This window comes from Peromyscus eremicus, chromosome 1 (genome assembly GCF_949786415.1).
Source record: "Peromyscus eremicus chromosome 1, PerEre_H2_v1, whole genome shotgun sequence".
Lineage (NCBI taxonomy): Eukaryota > Metazoa > Chordata > Mammalia > Rodentia > Cricetidae > Peromyscus > Peromyscus eremicus.
Window position 1 is genome coordinate 146,809,320 of NC_081416.1, and position 15,762 is coordinate 146,825,081.

General features: G+C 52.7%; 1 protein-coding gene across 2 annotated transcripts in view; it reads right to left on the reverse strand.

Moving 5' to 3' along the window:
- Positions 1 to 951: 951 nt before the first annotated feature.
- The window catches only part of Ptpn5 (protein tyrosine phosphatase non-receptor type 5), a 42,829-nt gene continuing 28,018 nt past the window's right edge, over positions 952 to 15,762 (reverse strand). Inside the window, exons 3-14 of one of the 2 annotated variants that reach the window (XM_059253342.1) lie at positions 14,608 to 14,801; positions 13,927 to 14,034; positions 13,608 to 13,691; positions 12,953 to 13,194; positions 11,697 to 11,886; positions 9,279 to 9,363; positions 6,326 to 6,405; positions 6,002 to 6,139; positions 5,060 to 5,170; positions 2,510 to 2,670; positions 2,303 to 2,416; positions 952 to 1,976 (exon numbers count right to left, since the gene is read on the reverse strand). In XM_059253342.1, coding sequence (XP_059109325.1) covers positions 1,883 to 1,976; positions 2,303 to 2,416; positions 2,510 to 2,670; positions 5,060 to 5,170; positions 6,002 to 6,139; positions 6,326 to 6,405; positions 9,279 to 9,363; positions 11,697 to 11,886; positions 12,953 to 13,194; positions 13,608 to 13,691; positions 13,927 to 14,034; positions 14,608 to 14,801 — 1,601 coding nt within the window. In that variant the 3' untranslated portion in view covers positions 952 to 1,882. Of the gene's footprint in view, positions 1,977 to 2,302; positions 2,417 to 2,509; positions 2,671 to 5,059; positions 5,171 to 6,001; positions 6,140 to 6,325; positions 6,406 to 9,278; positions 9,364 to 11,696; positions 11,887 to 12,952; positions 13,195 to 13,607; positions 13,699 to 13,926; positions 14,035 to 14,602; positions 14,802 to 15,762 lie in introns of both variants that reach the window. The other variant, XM_059253343.1, reaches the window with a different exon arrangement.

Here is a 15,762-nt window from a genome sequence, read left to right on the forward strand (position 1 = left end):
CTTATGGGGTAGGGGAATGACATTAACTCTGCTCCTTCCTGTTCCTCAGTCCAGTCTCTGAAATCTCGGTGGAAGGGCCCATCCTCTGGGAGGGAGATCTCTGTGAGCTGGCAGCCCTGCCTTGGACCTGTTGGACCAGTCCACTTACCTCCTGTTGGCCCTGTGGGGCCCAGTAGCAGTTGCAACCCAGTAGTTTCCCTTGGAAGGCCTGGACTGAGGGTAGCCCCTCCCGAAGGGCCCCAGGGAACTAGATTCTAAGCCATCTGGGACACTTCTGCTCTGTTCTTCTCCCCTGGCCCTAAGATGAAGCTGTCAGCCACTGATGGTAAAAATGGAGGTCACCCCAGGGCAGGCTGCTGGCCAGCCAGCAGGGCCTTCAAAGATTCAACCATGGAGGGGATGGCACAGACAATAAGAGAAGATAAAGGTGTCTGAAGCTCAGATGGGGGCCCCAGAGAACAGAAGGATACTATCCAATCAGAGAGGGGCCTGGGGTATGATGGGAATGTCCCCTTGCCCCACCCTTGGCCTCCCTGGAGCAGCTCTCTACCTGGTGGCCTACTAGCTGCTTTGCCTTCCACCTGTGAGCTTCCCTGTGGTGCAGTGGAGTTCTGTGGGCCGGGGCTGAAGGCTGAATTGGAATCCTCAGGTATTAATAGACTTCGGCTTTTCAAATCCGGCTTCACATATATTCCCAGTCTCCACAAGGGGCGCCAGTGAGCAAGAGGGCCAACTTTGTGCGCACGGGCAGAGGAGAGGCACAAAACCCTGGGTTGCAAGGAGGATGGGGATGGAAGGAACTGGCAATGACAGACCCAGAAGACTTAGTTTTGCTCCAAATGCTCTCTTTATTGCTCTAATCAATGACCACGAGCGAATTATAAAAAGACACCAAATGTCTCTGCCGTGGAATAAATATTTAAAGTCAGCAATAAAAACACGTGGCTCCAAGATAACACATGTTGCCAAAGAGTCATGCACGCCCTGCTCATGGGCTCTCAACACGTACATGGACACAGGGAACACACACAGAGCAACACGCAGCGAGACTTTTGGGCTTTCCCGTGGTGACACAGAAAGATGTCTTACAGGTCTGTAGTCGAGTCCCCATCCTACTCTTGGAGGACCCCCTCAGGGCCCGGCTCTTTGGGGTTCCCCACCTGCATCTGTCCTCTTCCTCTCCAGTGCCTCACAGGCTGGTCATTGCCTCCTGAGAGTATCAAACACTCAGAAGGCATCTAGAATAATGCCCACCCTTGCCCAGGAACCTTCTTCCTTAGCTGGGATCTCTCTGTTAACCATCACGTGCTCCACTGCCTGGTCTCTGGATCCTGTTCCTGCCATCCACATCCTGGTGGCAAAATGCAATCTGCCTTTTCAGAGGAGCTGGTGGGGCTAGAGGCAGGTACCTCTGCCTTGGGGGATGGGGGGCTGAGGGACTAGAGCTCAGTTCAGTGTTCCTTTCCTGCCTGAGGGGACACAGTGTCTGGTACAGATAGCAGAGATGGATGGACAGACAGAGCACGTAGTGGCAGGACACTTAGGGTGTGGCATGGAAACATTTTGGACCAAGTAGCAGTGGAACCATGGTTAAAACTGAGGCCCCAGGTCTGTACGGTGTGGGTCAGGCCCAGGGGCCCCAGGCCTGGCCTGGCAATTCCTCCCCTGCCCTCCCCAACTCTGCAGTATGTCCAGTAGAAGAGCTAGGCTGGGGGTAGGGACCAGGCCAGGACAACAGAGGGGGAGCAGACTGAAGAGAAGGAAGGGTGAGGGGAAGGGACAGGGAGCAGGCCCAGGACCCAAGGCCAGATCTTGGGTTGTTGGGGTGAAGGCCCAGACTCAGGCTGGGCAGTGCCCAGAGGAGCTCAGAGGAAGAGCGTGGTCACTCTGAGGACTGGTGGGACAGCTGCTTCTCATAGAGGCTCATGACGTGGTGCACGAACTGGTACTGTTCGCATGTCTGGATCATGCCACCCCTGGCCAGTAGAGATGCAGTGAGCTGCGGGAGGGGTCCTCAAATGCTAGGGGCACCAGCTGTTCTGTAGCTCAGAGACAGCAACTCTTCCCAGCCATTGCCCTCTGCCCCTTCATTTCAGGGACGCACCCTTGTTCTCAGCCCCTGTCCTTTCCCCCAGCTGCTTGTCTTCTGTCTTCCTCCGGAGAGCTTCCTGGATTCTGCTCTCTCCCATTTGTTTCTTTCTGCTCCCCATCTGCCTTACAGACTATGTCTGGTTTATCCACCGTCCCTTGATTCATGCACACATCACACTGCCACCCTCCCCTCCCCTGACCAGGGGCTGACCTGTCCTGACGGAGCTGGCATGTGGTCTTTAGGATGTCCACGATGCCCTCCCGTCGCAGCTGCTGGCAGCAGATGCTGGTGGCAATGAAGCAGCCAGTCCTCCCAATCCCTGCACTGAGGGCCGGTCGAGAGGATAGATGGGGTGAGGCGCACAGTAGCCCAGGGATGGGGGTGGCCCCACCCCAGCGGGTGGACAGGAAAACCCACCTGCAGTGAACGATGATTGGGGAACAGTGGGGTCCCTCTTGTTGGGCTGCCTCCTCCACCTCCCGTACCAGGTGCAGGAGTGGGGGTGCCCTGTCCGGGGTCTTCTGGTCAGGCCAGGATGTGAACCAGTAATGCTTCAAGCCTCGCTCTTCAGTCCCTCTCTGCCCAGGAGAGAGAGAGAGAGAGAGAGAGAGAGAGAGAGAGAGAGAGAGAGAGAGTCCTTCCACCCCCCCAGATACATGTGAATGTTCCCAGACCTAATTCATCCAAAGATCGAGATGGGAAGGGAGGAAAGAGAGGGGCGCAGAGAGTGTAGGGATTCTTAGTCCCCATCTACCATATTGCCTAACAGCACAAAACAGATCAGAGTTAGCTTGGTGTGCGTGCATGCGTGCGTGCGTGAGAGTGAGTGAGTGAGAGAGAGAGACATTGGCCTCTGAACTCTAAAATCATCCAAGAAAGGCAAAGAGCCTTTTCTCCAATTCATTGCTATCTGGAAATTCCTTATTCGGACAGATGTTCCAGGCACCCCTTAGTCACACGGCCCAGAGCACAGGCTCTGCCTGCCCATCCTGCTGCCCTCAGTATGTGCTGCCAGTCTCCTCTCTGCTCTACCGTCCCATTTTGGGATGACCCTACCCTATTCCTCTCCAACTATCAAAGACCCATAGCATCAAAATGGTCTCTCCCTAGCATAAATCTGGATACACTGCACTGTGTTTAAGACCTTTTGCTGGCTGGGCCTGATGATGCAGGCCTGTAATCCCAGCTACCTGGAAGCCTGAAGCAGGAAGATCAAGGCCTGCATGATCTACAGAGTAGGTCCAGGCCAGTCTGGGAAACTTAGTGAGGCGGTCTCAAAACAATAAAAAGGGCCGGGGATGTAGCTCAGTGAGAGAGTTCTGGCCTAGTGTGAGAACCTGGGTTAAATCTCTAGTACTGGAAACCTAACCCTACACCAAACCAAGAAACCCTTCACTACGGACTGAAAGTATGGTTTCCTGTCCCCCAGCTTCATATGTTGAAAGCTCATTTCCACTGGGTGGGAATCTGAAGGTTATGGCCTGTGGGTCAGGAGTGCACACCTTCAAACGTGATCCATGCCCTTAGATTAGAGACCCTGGAGAGATTCCTCACTCCATCATCCTTTCTGCTGTGGGAGGACATGATATAGAAAGTGGGCACACACGTGTGCTTGCACACACAGCTGCTCCTTCTGCACGCTGGGAAAGCCTTCCCACTTGTTTGCTCCTGCTCATCCCTTACCAATCCTCCAAGATCCCATACAGCCCTTCCGGTAAGCATTCCCAGAGCATTCCATATGGCAGGGTGCCCTTCAGTATCCTTGCCTGTCACTAGTTGGTATTTACCATCTTATGGGTGCTCCTTGAAGAAAGAGTCCAGAACACCGCTCTGTCCCCCATACCCAGGCCAGAACCACACCCACAGCTGGTGCTTGTGAACACCCTCAAACCCCAAGACACCCTCGCTCTTCCCTAGCTGCTCCCATAGCACTGAGATGAGCAGCCCCACACCCCAGCCTCTTTCTACTTGGAAGCTGGTTCCTCGTGTTCTTGGTTACATGGCTGTGACGGTGACCGCAGCACCTGCCTGTTACTTCCTGGCCTTCAGTGTTTCCAGTAAGTCTTGGTGTTAGATGCTCATATGGACACTGGCCTCTGGGGGCTCAGGCACCCTGGTATCTTGCCCAGTTCTGCATCTGGCAGAAAACAGGGCAGCTCAGAGGGACAAATGTCAGGCCCTGAGCTCCTTTCTGTGGCTGAACCCCGTGGCCGTCAGCATCAGTGACTTTTCTAGGCTGTTTCTGAACAGGGCATCAGCTTCCTGGTGCCCCGCTGAACTTCTCCACCTTTCTGGTGATCACCTTCCAACACACACACACACACACACACACACACACACACACACACACACCCCTTATCACTTCTCCAAACCAAAGGAGCAGTCTCTCTTCTGCTTATCCTGGGAGAAGTGCAACTTTTGGGTGGGAGGGCATCTTCCCCCTCTCTTCTGGGCTGCTCTGTGTTGCTCGTATTTTGTGTGTTTTCCCTTTTCCTGCCATTTCTTGTAAGCATAATTGTGTGCCCTAAAGTAGCAAGGAGTGCCTGCCCTCTGGTGGTGGACATACAGGGTGCATCAGACCAGAAGACAGAACCCTAATGGAAGGGACATTACTGGCACTCAAAGTCATAAAGAACCTTCTGTTATGATAAGGACAATGATAGAAGCACTTGAAGCCTCCTCACCAGGACAGTCCTGGCCTTGAGAGGTTGTGGAGAATGAGATAGAACTGTTATAAGCAGCAGTGCACAGAAGAGTTTGATGGTACATGAAAATAAGGTTTGGAAAACGCAGCCGGGGCTCCGTCTTGACCCTAGTGTCCAAGCCTATTCACCCTGCTTACCAGTGAATCCTGGGTGTGACATAGGCCTAGGCATCACCTATAGTAGGCCTCTGAGTACTTTTTTCAGTTGGTGGTCCCAATTAAGCTTTGCAGCCAGCCCTGCCCTGTCTAGCCCCAGGCCTCACCCTGAGGGAGATGAGTCGCAGTCGATAGTCCTCAGTGTGGATGACTTTCTGTATGGTGATCTCCACGCCGTCGTGGACTACCTGCTCTTCTGGCCAGTATTCCGTGCACTTCTGCAAGGACCAAGATCAGGCTGTGTTACACTGCTATTCTCCTCCCACGTTCCCGCTTGCTCTGCTGGGGCCAACAGACGGTCACACAAGGACAACAGGCTTTGTTATTAGAGGATTGTATTGAAACCTTGGCTTCATAACCCATGACCTCCTCCTCATTCCTGAGTTTCAGTTCCCCCATTTGAAAAATGAAAATGGTACCCTTTATAGGACTCTGTGTGTGTGTGGTGTGTGTGTGTGTGTGTGTGTGTGTGTGTGTGTGTGTGTGTGTGTAGGCCAGAGTTTAACCTCAAGTGTTGTTTCTCACGTCCACCTCGGTTTTTCGGGACAGGATCTCTTGTTGGCCTGGAACTCATCAAGTAAGAGACTGGCTGGCCAGTGAGCCCTAGATCTGCCTCTCAGCTTCCCCAGCACTGGGGGTGGGGTACAGATGCATACGCCATGCCTGTTATTTACATGGGTCCTGGGGTTAAAACTCAGATCTTCAACTGAGCTATCTCTCCAGCCTCCCTCAGAAGGATTTTTTTATGGAGATTCAATTAAATGAGCTGTTCATCATGAATTTCCACACCAGTGTCATACTGGGAAGCAGCAAACTATCATGGTTGACAGCATGACCATTGGATGGGGAGGGAGAAGCCAGCTCCAGGCTCTGCTCTGCTCTATGTGGCCCTGAGTGCATACCTTACCTCTCGACACCTCCCATTTCCTTGTGTTGACAGTTGAGTGCACACCAGGCTCACAAGAGCCTCATAAAAATTAATATGCAAGTGAGATGCTTCATGTGGGACAGGAAGCAGGGAGCACTGAGCCATGGCACAGGGTCCCTACCTCGTTCATCTCCTCGATGTTGGTGATCATGACAATGATGGGTGTGTGCTCCTGCCACACCATGCGCCAGAAGTCCGCCACAGTGCTGACGATGGGTCCCTGTGTGGCGATGTACACTTTCTCCTTCCCACTGTAGCCCTGCAGCCAGCCAAGTCCAGCCTGTCAGGTCGGGGTCAGAGGCGGCACTCCCAGCGCCCCCTCCCACACTTAGGCTCGTTTTGGGGCTTGTAGGAGCCACACCAGCTTGGGGACAAGTCTAGAGGATAGATCCCACCAGCTCAGGCCTCTCCTTTAGTGGAAGGCTCTTGGGATGGAGCTACATACCCGGATGTAGTTGGCATTGATGTAGGAACTCAGAGGATCTTCAGGGTCTGGTGAAGTCAGGCACACTCTGCTGTGAGGATCTGAGGTGGGAGACAGGTGAGTCTGTGAGCTGGGCCTTCTGGCATAGGGCGAACTTCTCTGTCCTACTCCACAGTACCCACATTTCCTCTGGGGTCATAGCCAGCGTATGCCCTCACAGGCAATGCAGGGGTGTTACTAAGAGTCATTACCTGACGACCTCCTTTATCTTATAAAGACCTAAAGAGTTGACAGGGGGCGGTAAGATGGCTCAGAGGGTAACGACACTTGCTGCCAAGGCTGACAACAAATTGCATTCCTGGGACCCATACGCTGGAGGGGAGAACTGAATCTCATGTGTATAGACAATAAATAAATAAATAAATAATATTAAAAAAAAGAGTTAACAGGAAAAAGCAGAGCCCCTGAAGCAGCACACAGTAACTTATGACAAATGCTGTATAACAAGCAGTTGCTGTTGTCGTGAGTTCCGGCAGACAGTGGGAATGGAGAAAAACCTAGGGGTGACAGGCATATGCTCCTCATCTCCATGCCTCTGCTAGCCCCCGTCTCTGCCTGGGTCATGGTAGGTGATATGGGGGTGGATGTTTCTTATAGAGAGGGTATAGAAGTAGTGCAGGGGTAGGGAGGGGTAAGAGTAGGTAGGAGGGGCTTCGGCAACACCAGCAGAAGAGAGTGCTTAAGCAGGCACCTCTGCCTGGACCTCTTGGTTTCGCCTATCCAGGTTAGGTGCTGGAAGGACAGTTGTGGGCACTGCCCTCTCTGGCCAGATAGTAGAGCTTTGCGATCACGGAGTCACTGTGGTGATGGTAATGATTGCATTCTATAGCCCCAGGTCCATGCTGGCTCTGTGCTATGCTTGTGAGAAGAGCCTTCTAGATCAACAAGACACGCATGGTCCCTGCCACAAAGAGGACATAGTGTTGGGCAGGGAGACAAGTGGTGCATGGCCTGAGAGCTCTGGGGCTGGAGGGACAGAGGGGGCTGTGATTGGGCTAGGGTGGCTGCGCTTCCTGGAAGATGTGGCACTTTTCAGGGGTTAAAGGACCAGGAGGAGAAACAGGGAACACTGTCTGACCAGGTGCACAGGTCAAGGCTGAGACTGGCGAGAGATGGGAGCTGGAGAGGAGCCACAGTCTCACATACCACGCTTAGAAAGGGTGACGTTCACTGTGTTTAAGGAGGGAGGTGACATGATTATGTTTCTGTTGTGCCCACTGTGAGAGAGGGGCAGGAAGGAGAAAAAGCAGTCAGGGTATGACTGCCACAGTCCAGTAACAAGTGTCAAGGTCACAGGCTGCCCTCCCTGGCACCTCGCCCAGGGACATTTGTGCCAGTGTACCATATGTCAATGGTGCTCATTAGAACTGGGCAACATGGAAGGCTGAACCCCCACAAAGTCATTTGGTAGTAAGGCTGGAAGGGAGGGGGGTCAGATCTGAGAGATTCATCCACTCATTCATCCAAGAAGGTCCAGACGGTCTCCCAGTTGCTCCGCATTCTTTAGGAGGTGGAGGTACTGTGTGAATGGGACAGCCACTGTGCCCTTGAATCTAGTGCTCCTGCTAGGTCAGTGCTCACCCTGGGACTGTCCACAGAGTTTTTTCTTTTGCTTGACAGCTCTGTGTGCAGAATCCAAATCTTCAGTCCCTGGGATGGGGCTCAGGAAAGGTGTTCGATCAATGATAGAACAAATCTCAGGGAGTCTCCAGCCCCATCCTGATCCCAGAGGCTGCCTCTGCTGACCTTTGTCCATGACCTTTGTCCCCCCAGTCCAGTCTCTTAAGGTTCAGGGTCAGCTCTGCCTCACTGTACAACGTTCTATGTTGGGTTTGGGGGCTTGGATGTTCGGGGCATGGTTGGAGGAGATGGGAGCCTGTCAACAGTCCAGGAGGACCACATGGATTATGACTGAGTCCAGTGGCCATTCTAAGGAGCCAGCAAAACCCTAGGTTCTGGGGTAGCCAGGCCCCTGCCTGCAGGAAGAACAGGGGCAGGGAGGATAAGTTGAGAGAAGAGGTGAGCAGCCCAACTAAGGCATCCTGGCCTTAAATGGTGCTTTGTTTAAACGTAACTACCTAGAGACTGTGTAACCATAGCAACCACAAGTCGATATTTTAAAAGTTAAAAATAAGTCATGACATCTTCCATGCTGGTGGAGATGCTGATGGCAAACTGCTTTTTAAGGGCTTGCTACTCCACGAACTGGTTGGAGTAGGTTTTTGGGGATTCACTTTCAACATGTCACCCCTCTCCTTCCGAGCTAGCCCCCAGAGGGCCTTGATCAAAACGACCTGACCATGACACCATGGGATGGAATGGGAATAGTAGGTCACCTGGTATAACCGTCTCCAAAGGAGACAAGCCCTGCTCAGGACTTAGCCTCATTTGGACACACCCCATGGTAGACAGATCACTACAGGATGGAGGTACCTCATTCCCTCTGGGTGGCTCTGCCTGCTAGAGGACTGATAGTCAGGTCACACAGAACACAGGTAGACAAAAGAGCCTGATGCTGGGGTCACAGAGTCCCAGGTTTAGGGAAGATCTTTGTTTACTAGCTGTGTGGCTGTGGATAAGTCACTTACCTTCTGTGAGCCTTTACTGTTTTCTTCTTAAAATAAACCCACTCAGAAGAGAAAGGCCATGCCAATAACTTCAGCCACTGTTCACCGCCTCAGAGCTACCCTTCCTCCCAATGCTTCTACAGAGCTCAATGCCACTAGCCAGGAAGGGTTCAGGGCCAGAAAGGGAGCCAGTGTCTGCTCTCATTCCCTTCTCCTTGATTGGCCCGGTCTTCATACCATCTACTGTGATGACTGTCCATCATCTCTGGAGGTCCATCTCCGGACTTGAGGCCTTCCCAGATGACAGGACCCGCTCCCCTCCCCACCCTGGGGCAGCAGGTACTCACTGGGAAGGATGGTTCTGTACCGATTCTTCCGAACCAGCCCTGGGATGTCATATTCTTTTGGATCCACGAAGTTCATGGGGATTTCCTACATGAGGAAGACACGGGGCTGTGAGCAGCTTCAGGCTGGTCTTCCCAGAATTCCAAATTCAGGCGCTGCTTGCCTCCAACTGCCAGTGCAGGGGCTGTCTCGAGTTCATGCATTCATTCGACAAGCATTTACTACTGAGTGAGTTAGTACACATATGCATTTAGAATAGTTACTGGCATATGCCAAGTGCATAAAATAAATAGCACAGCAATTGTCCGTTGAGGGCCAGCTTGGTTTGAGATAGACATTCAATAAAACGCCAAGCAAAACTGAACAAGACCTTGCCAGTCACCCCCTCCTTCCCTGTTCTCTGTGCAGGAGCCAGCCAGGAAGCTCTGGGGATGTGTGTTCCTGCTGTGGTCATCCCCACCTTGGACTTTTGTTTGTGATGTTCTCCTTTTGGTAAGACTTGAATGACCCTCATCTTTTCTACACATCTTGTCTATCTGAGGTCACTTCCTCTAAGGACCTTCCCTGATTGCCCAGTAAAAAGGGAACCTGCTTTTCATCCCGTAAGGCTGTTTGTCCCTTAGAAGCAGCTCCACGTCTGATGGGTTCCCTGGCGTGTGAGGTCTCTTTGGACCCGGCTTCCCTTTATCTGCAGTTGGGTTTGCTTCTCTTGTCCCTGTCCCCATGCCCCCCTTATATTGGAGGTTGGGCCTAGAGCCTGTGCATGCTGGGCAAGTACCCAACCACTGAGCTAAAATGCCAGCTCCTCCCTTAAATTCTAAGACAGTCTTGGTAAGTTGCTCACCAACCTTGAACTCACTATGTGGCCCAGGCGGGCCTTGAACTTTTGTTCTTCCTGGCTTGGCTTTCTTTGTTTTGCCATTCTCAGGCCTCAGTTTTGCCTCCCTCCTCTGCCCAGGCCCATGGGGCTCTGCGTTCACGGCGCTATGCTGGCTGAGAGTACTACTAATTTCAGCCCTGCACCTCCAAATTGGCTCTAACTCTTAGGTTCCCCTCAGCTCCGTTCCCCCACCCATGGCCTCTGGGATGCCTCCCTATGCACTCTGTCTAATATGTCTGCACACTTTAGCCCCTGGTCATACTGTTCACTGTGTCTGGATATACTAGATGGTCTTTGCCCAGTGTAGACAGTGACACCTTCTAGGGCTCTTGTGAGAATCAAAAGAAATAATAATTAAAAAACCCACCACACACATGTACAGAACTGCCCATGGAGTGGGTTAGCAGGCTGTGTTCCTTCCTGCCTGGCCAAATCTATGGTATCTACTGAGCAGGAAGGGATGGGCAGGACTGTTTTCACGGGGAGACGATGATGGTGGGAGCTGAGAGTGGGAGCTGGGGTGGTGGAGGAAGGCTTTCTAGAGACACTGAGGTGGGCATTGTGAGGAAGGTGCCAGTCACCCAGAAGTGGACAGTTCCTGCAGGTATGGGGGTGGAGCACACGGCTGGAGAAGAAGGTTGGGTCCCACCACTTTGGGTTTTCTGCAGGTGGAGACAAGTTCTGGAGATCTGAGTGTCCCCACGAGAGCAGTCAGCCTATGGAGCACGGAGCCCAAGCAGCACAGTGGGTGAGCTACCCGACTGGCGAGTTTGAGGGAAAGTGGGTTGTTGGGCTTCAGTTCCTCCCTTTCCCCTTTTGGGGTTCTTTTCTTAACTATGGGTGCAAACCCCTGGGGAAAGGCCAAGACCCCCGTGGCAGTGGAGTTTGCCGTTTCTGAGGACCGGTATCAAGTCTCACACTGCCGAGTCTCACTTCGTATTGGTGACGATAAGGGCCACACGTTCTTATGGCTGAGCTTTTATCTGGCTAAGCACTCTTGGCAGGAGATCAGGACTGTTACTTATTGGACCCTTCCGAATCCAGCACATGTCAGTCAGAGGTTGGGAAAGGACTTAGGGCCTAAGCTTGAAACCCAGAGGAGAAAAGGGGGGAACCCAGGAGCATGGGCTAAACATCCTTGATGATACCAGGCAGAGGAGGGCGGGAAGACAGGAGAATGAGTAGATGAGGCTTTCTTTTTCCAGCTTTCTTTGACCCAGCTTTGTGTATGCTACCAGGCACCTGTTCTACCACTGAACTACACCACCAGGGGATGCTCTCTACGGCTTCCAGAGCACAGTTCTCCCAATAGATCCAGAAGTACCACTGTCCGCCTGTCCCAAAAAGACCCTGTCGTTTGTCTGACTTTCCGGATGAGGACATCAGGTCTCAGAGGGTAAGAGCTTGCCCAGGATGCTGGGAGAGATGACAAGGGGTTGCTAGTCTGTTCCACGGATGGGTCTGTATACTCTGGAGTACTGACTGCCGAGTGGTGGCCTTTTATGAGTGCAAGGGTGGGTGGTCACTTCAAGGGACTCACAAAGAATTCTGCCTGCAGCAGGAAAGGATCCAGGGCCTTTTCGTGCAGCTCTTCTGCCCGGAGGACGCGGGAGGCACTGAGCAGGTACTCATGGGCTGACTCCTCTCGTGGGGACACCAGGTAGCCAAAGCCCTCCTCATTGCAGCCAGGGGTACACATGTCCAGGGTCAAGGAGACATTGGAGCCTCTCCTGCAAGAGTCATAGAAGAAGATAAAACCCTTAGGCATGAAAGAAAGGAGGAAGGTGGGTGGACGAGAGCAGGATGGCTCCAGGAAGAGGGATGTGACAAGAGCTTGTCCTAAGGAGCACATGGTTCTGTCTACACCCTGGTCGGCTCCTTCCCATAGTGGAGTGGAAGCTCCAGTTCTGAAAGCTCAACCCCAAGCAATCCCTAATGGCCCCTTGAAAGGAGGCCCACAGGGAAGACGCATGCTAAGGTGATCCTCCAGCCCAAGAGCACAGCTTCAGACCCTAGCATCACAGTCCTAGAATGAGGCTGTCATGGCGTTAAGTGCATCGCAGCTAGAAGAGGCCAGGGCCCTCTGCGTTCAGGGAAGCAGGGAGCGCAAAGGCAGCCAGTAGCAGCAAAGTATCTATACTGGGCCAACTCCACCATGCCCAGTGTCTAAAGCCTCAGCAAAGGAGGGCATCCTCATTATATAAAAAGGGACACTGAGTTTCAAGAGGGCACTAGCACTGTCCAGGCTTTGACTATGAGGAAGTGGCAGAGCCAAAAAAATATTGTCTAGGTTTTCTGAGCCCTCCACCAGCACTTTCCATGACATCCTGTGGGTAATTCAAGCCGTGTGTGAGCTGGCTTACCCAGCCCTAAACTCAGGGTGTCACTACCTCCCAAAATTTGCTCATTGCATCCCATGGGGAACTCTAGGGAAGTAGAGGTTTTGGGAAATGCTACCTATTGTCCCTTTGTCAAGTTACAAGGAACACAGTTGAGCTAAAGGCCCCAACAAGCCCTATGTGAGGAAACCAACCCTGACTTCCTCAAGCCAAGGATAGTATGGCTGTGCACGTGTGCACTCCTGCACATGCCTGTGTGTGCATGGGAAGGAACTGTACTCTTCTTGGGCATTCATCTCGAAGTACCCCAATCGACATGCACTACGGGAAAAGCACTTGTCTGCACATGCTAAGCTATGAGGCTCACCCTGTACTCTAAACCAGGAGCTAGGCATCTACCCTTCTAACGGGACTTGGGAATTTGTGATCCCCAGTCACCCCTCCTCTACCCTCCCACCTCTCCTGCAGACCCATGGACTTGACAGTCAATGAGGTGGGATCAGTCTCAGGCTTGATGTCCATCACACAGTCAAACACAGGTGTCTCAGGCACCGCGTCCAGGTCCAGGAAGTCATCTTCTATCTTCTCCTCCATCCACTCCGAATAGGTAAAGGAGGGTTGGCGGCTCACTGATTGGCGCCTGTCCTCTGGGGGCAGTGGGGCGGGTGGCTCTGTGGGTGCCTTGAGGAGGTGCCACACCTGGTTGGGAGCACACAGCATCATGGACCTGGGATCACGTTTGCTGCCTGCTGGGTTCATGGGGTACCCTGTGGGACTGAGTTGTCTGATGCTATAAGGTCTAGAGTAACCATATTCTCCTGGCTCTTAGATGTCAGACTCCACCCCGACTCTCCCTTCTCTGTCCTCAGTTTCTAGTGGATTTAATCCTTCTTGGTGGGGCCTGGGGGTTCTTTCTGCCTCAGCCCTTTCTCTCAGCCCCGATCACTTCTAGAAAGGAGACTCTTGCTTTAAGTAGGCATGCAGCTGAAGGAGACAAGTCTATCTTTGCCCTATTCAGAACCCAGGTCAGGGATCAGACGGATCTAGTAGGAAGTGGGGCTTTTTAGAGAGGGAAGGACTGCCCTGAGGCTGAGGACAAGGAGGCAGCTTACCAGGGTGGTGATGATGACCAGGCCCACAGTTAGAGAGACTAGCAGCAGACTCGGGATCCCCCAGGTCCCAGAACCCAGCCAGGCCTGGGGAACATCAGACAAACTGGTCAGTATTCTGAGGAGTGGGAAAGGGAAATGGTCTTATCTACTTCAAAAGTAACAAGAAAACCCATCCTGGGTCTGATGGCCTTTGGGTTCTTGGAAACATCTCTTGAACTTAGAGATGCCCCAACCAGGTGTTGTGAGGGGGAGAGGGATGGGAAACCCCAGCTTATCCCACTCCATCCCACCTTCCTGGGGGGCCCCAGAGTTTACTCACCACAGGTCCCAGGTGGTTCAACAGTGTGAACGAGGAGGAGATGAGGTCTGTGGTATTCTGCAGCCAGGAGTGGCCATGGCCACTGAGCCAGAGCACCCCACAGGCGAGCTGGGGCAGTCAGGGGAGCAGACTGAGCGTATAGCTGCAGCCCTTTGCCCCTATATTGCCCTGCAGAGCTCACTTTCAGCCCCAACCTGGGCCCCCAGGAAGCTCCTGAGTCTCTCAGACTGGGCATCGGAGGGAAGGGCCATGTACCTAGAGGAGGCCCCAGCACTCTTCGGGAGAAAAGCTAATCACAGGTGGCTGAGACAGAACCCTTCCCATGGGAGACCCCACAGGAGACCCCACAAGCACACACAGAAGAGAAGTCTTCCAGAAAGGCCTCCTTAGACAGGAAGTCCTCAGAGGGAACTCTGTAGGACCAGGGGCTCAGGGACTGGGGATCCTGTCTTCTTAGCTAGGGAATAAGGGTTAGCAGGATATGAGGAGCTTCATTCCTGAGGCTGTAGCTCAGAACTTCCGCCTTCCCTTCACTCCGGTCTGGAGACTTGGAGTAACTGAGGGCCACCAGAAAGACCCTCATCCCTCAGCCTCCCCAGGTAGCTATCTTAGGAAGAAGTAGAAGGCTGTCCCTCAACCCACCCTCTCTTCAGGCCCTAGTGAGGCCTGTGATATCCTTACCAGGAACTGAGAGGCAACGAACAGGCACAGGCTGCTTCTGACAGTGAGGGAGTGGTTCCCGGAGCCTTGAGGTGGCAGCTTCTGAGCTGGCTCAGAGGGCGGTGAGGGTGGCGGGGGTGGTGGCATCTCCCTCTGCTTGCTGGGGAGCCCTTCAGCCTCGTCCAGTGCTTCCATCTCTACTGGCTGGGGGAGACCTGCGGAAGATGGGACGGGAGGGGTTGGGAACTCTGGGCTCTGCCTGAGCACAGGACTCTGCCAACCTCTGGAGGTCTGGTCCCTTTCAGGGTTGCTGTGGCTTCCTCTCAATCCTGGCTCAGTCAGCGAGGCTCCACTTCCAGCAGTCACCCTCGATTAGCAAAGCAATATTCACCTACCTTCGTCAGAAAGAGCTACGTGTGGGTGGACAAATTATTTCTCTTTTATTTCTGCAGTAAGGGAGTTAAAATGGCAGGGGGTTTTCAGAGTTAATACCGTTGTATTTACGCAGCTTCATTCTTTTCCATTTCTTAAGGAAACAAAAACAACTACCTCAAACTCAATTAAAAAAGCAAGGGAGAAAAAAATAAAGAATATGGCATAAGCAGGCCATGACCCTGAACAACCCACCCACGCCTGCTCTCCAGATTTTCGTCTTTTGTGATGTGTGCTCCAAGTGGGGCTGGAAGACTGAAATGCCGGGGGTGATTATGGCTATGCATCTTCCCCACGTTGAGACCCCCACACCAACTGGGAAAGAGAAATCAGGACAGTATGGAAGGAAATTTTGGTAAGAAGAATAGATAATGACTACCTGGGGTCTGGTTCTAGTAAGACTGCCATTGTCGTGACCTAGGGCACTTGTTCTTTGCACATCAGTTTCCCCATCTTAGAAATGGGGGTTGGGTTCAACATATTTCTTTCCCTTGTAAGAAAATGACTATTTTTAATTATGCATAGTTGTATGTGTCTAAATGTGGGTATATGCGTGTGAGTGCAGGTGCCCAAGGAAGCCAGAGGCATTGGATCCCCTGGAGCTAGAGTTACAGATGGTTGTTGAAGAACCAAAGCACCACCATTTCAAGCAAGCCCCTCACCCCAGCTTGAAACAGGCCTGAGTTTCAAAATTCTCAGAGCTGCTGACATAGGTCCCAGGACAAAGTCAGGATGTTTGAAGAG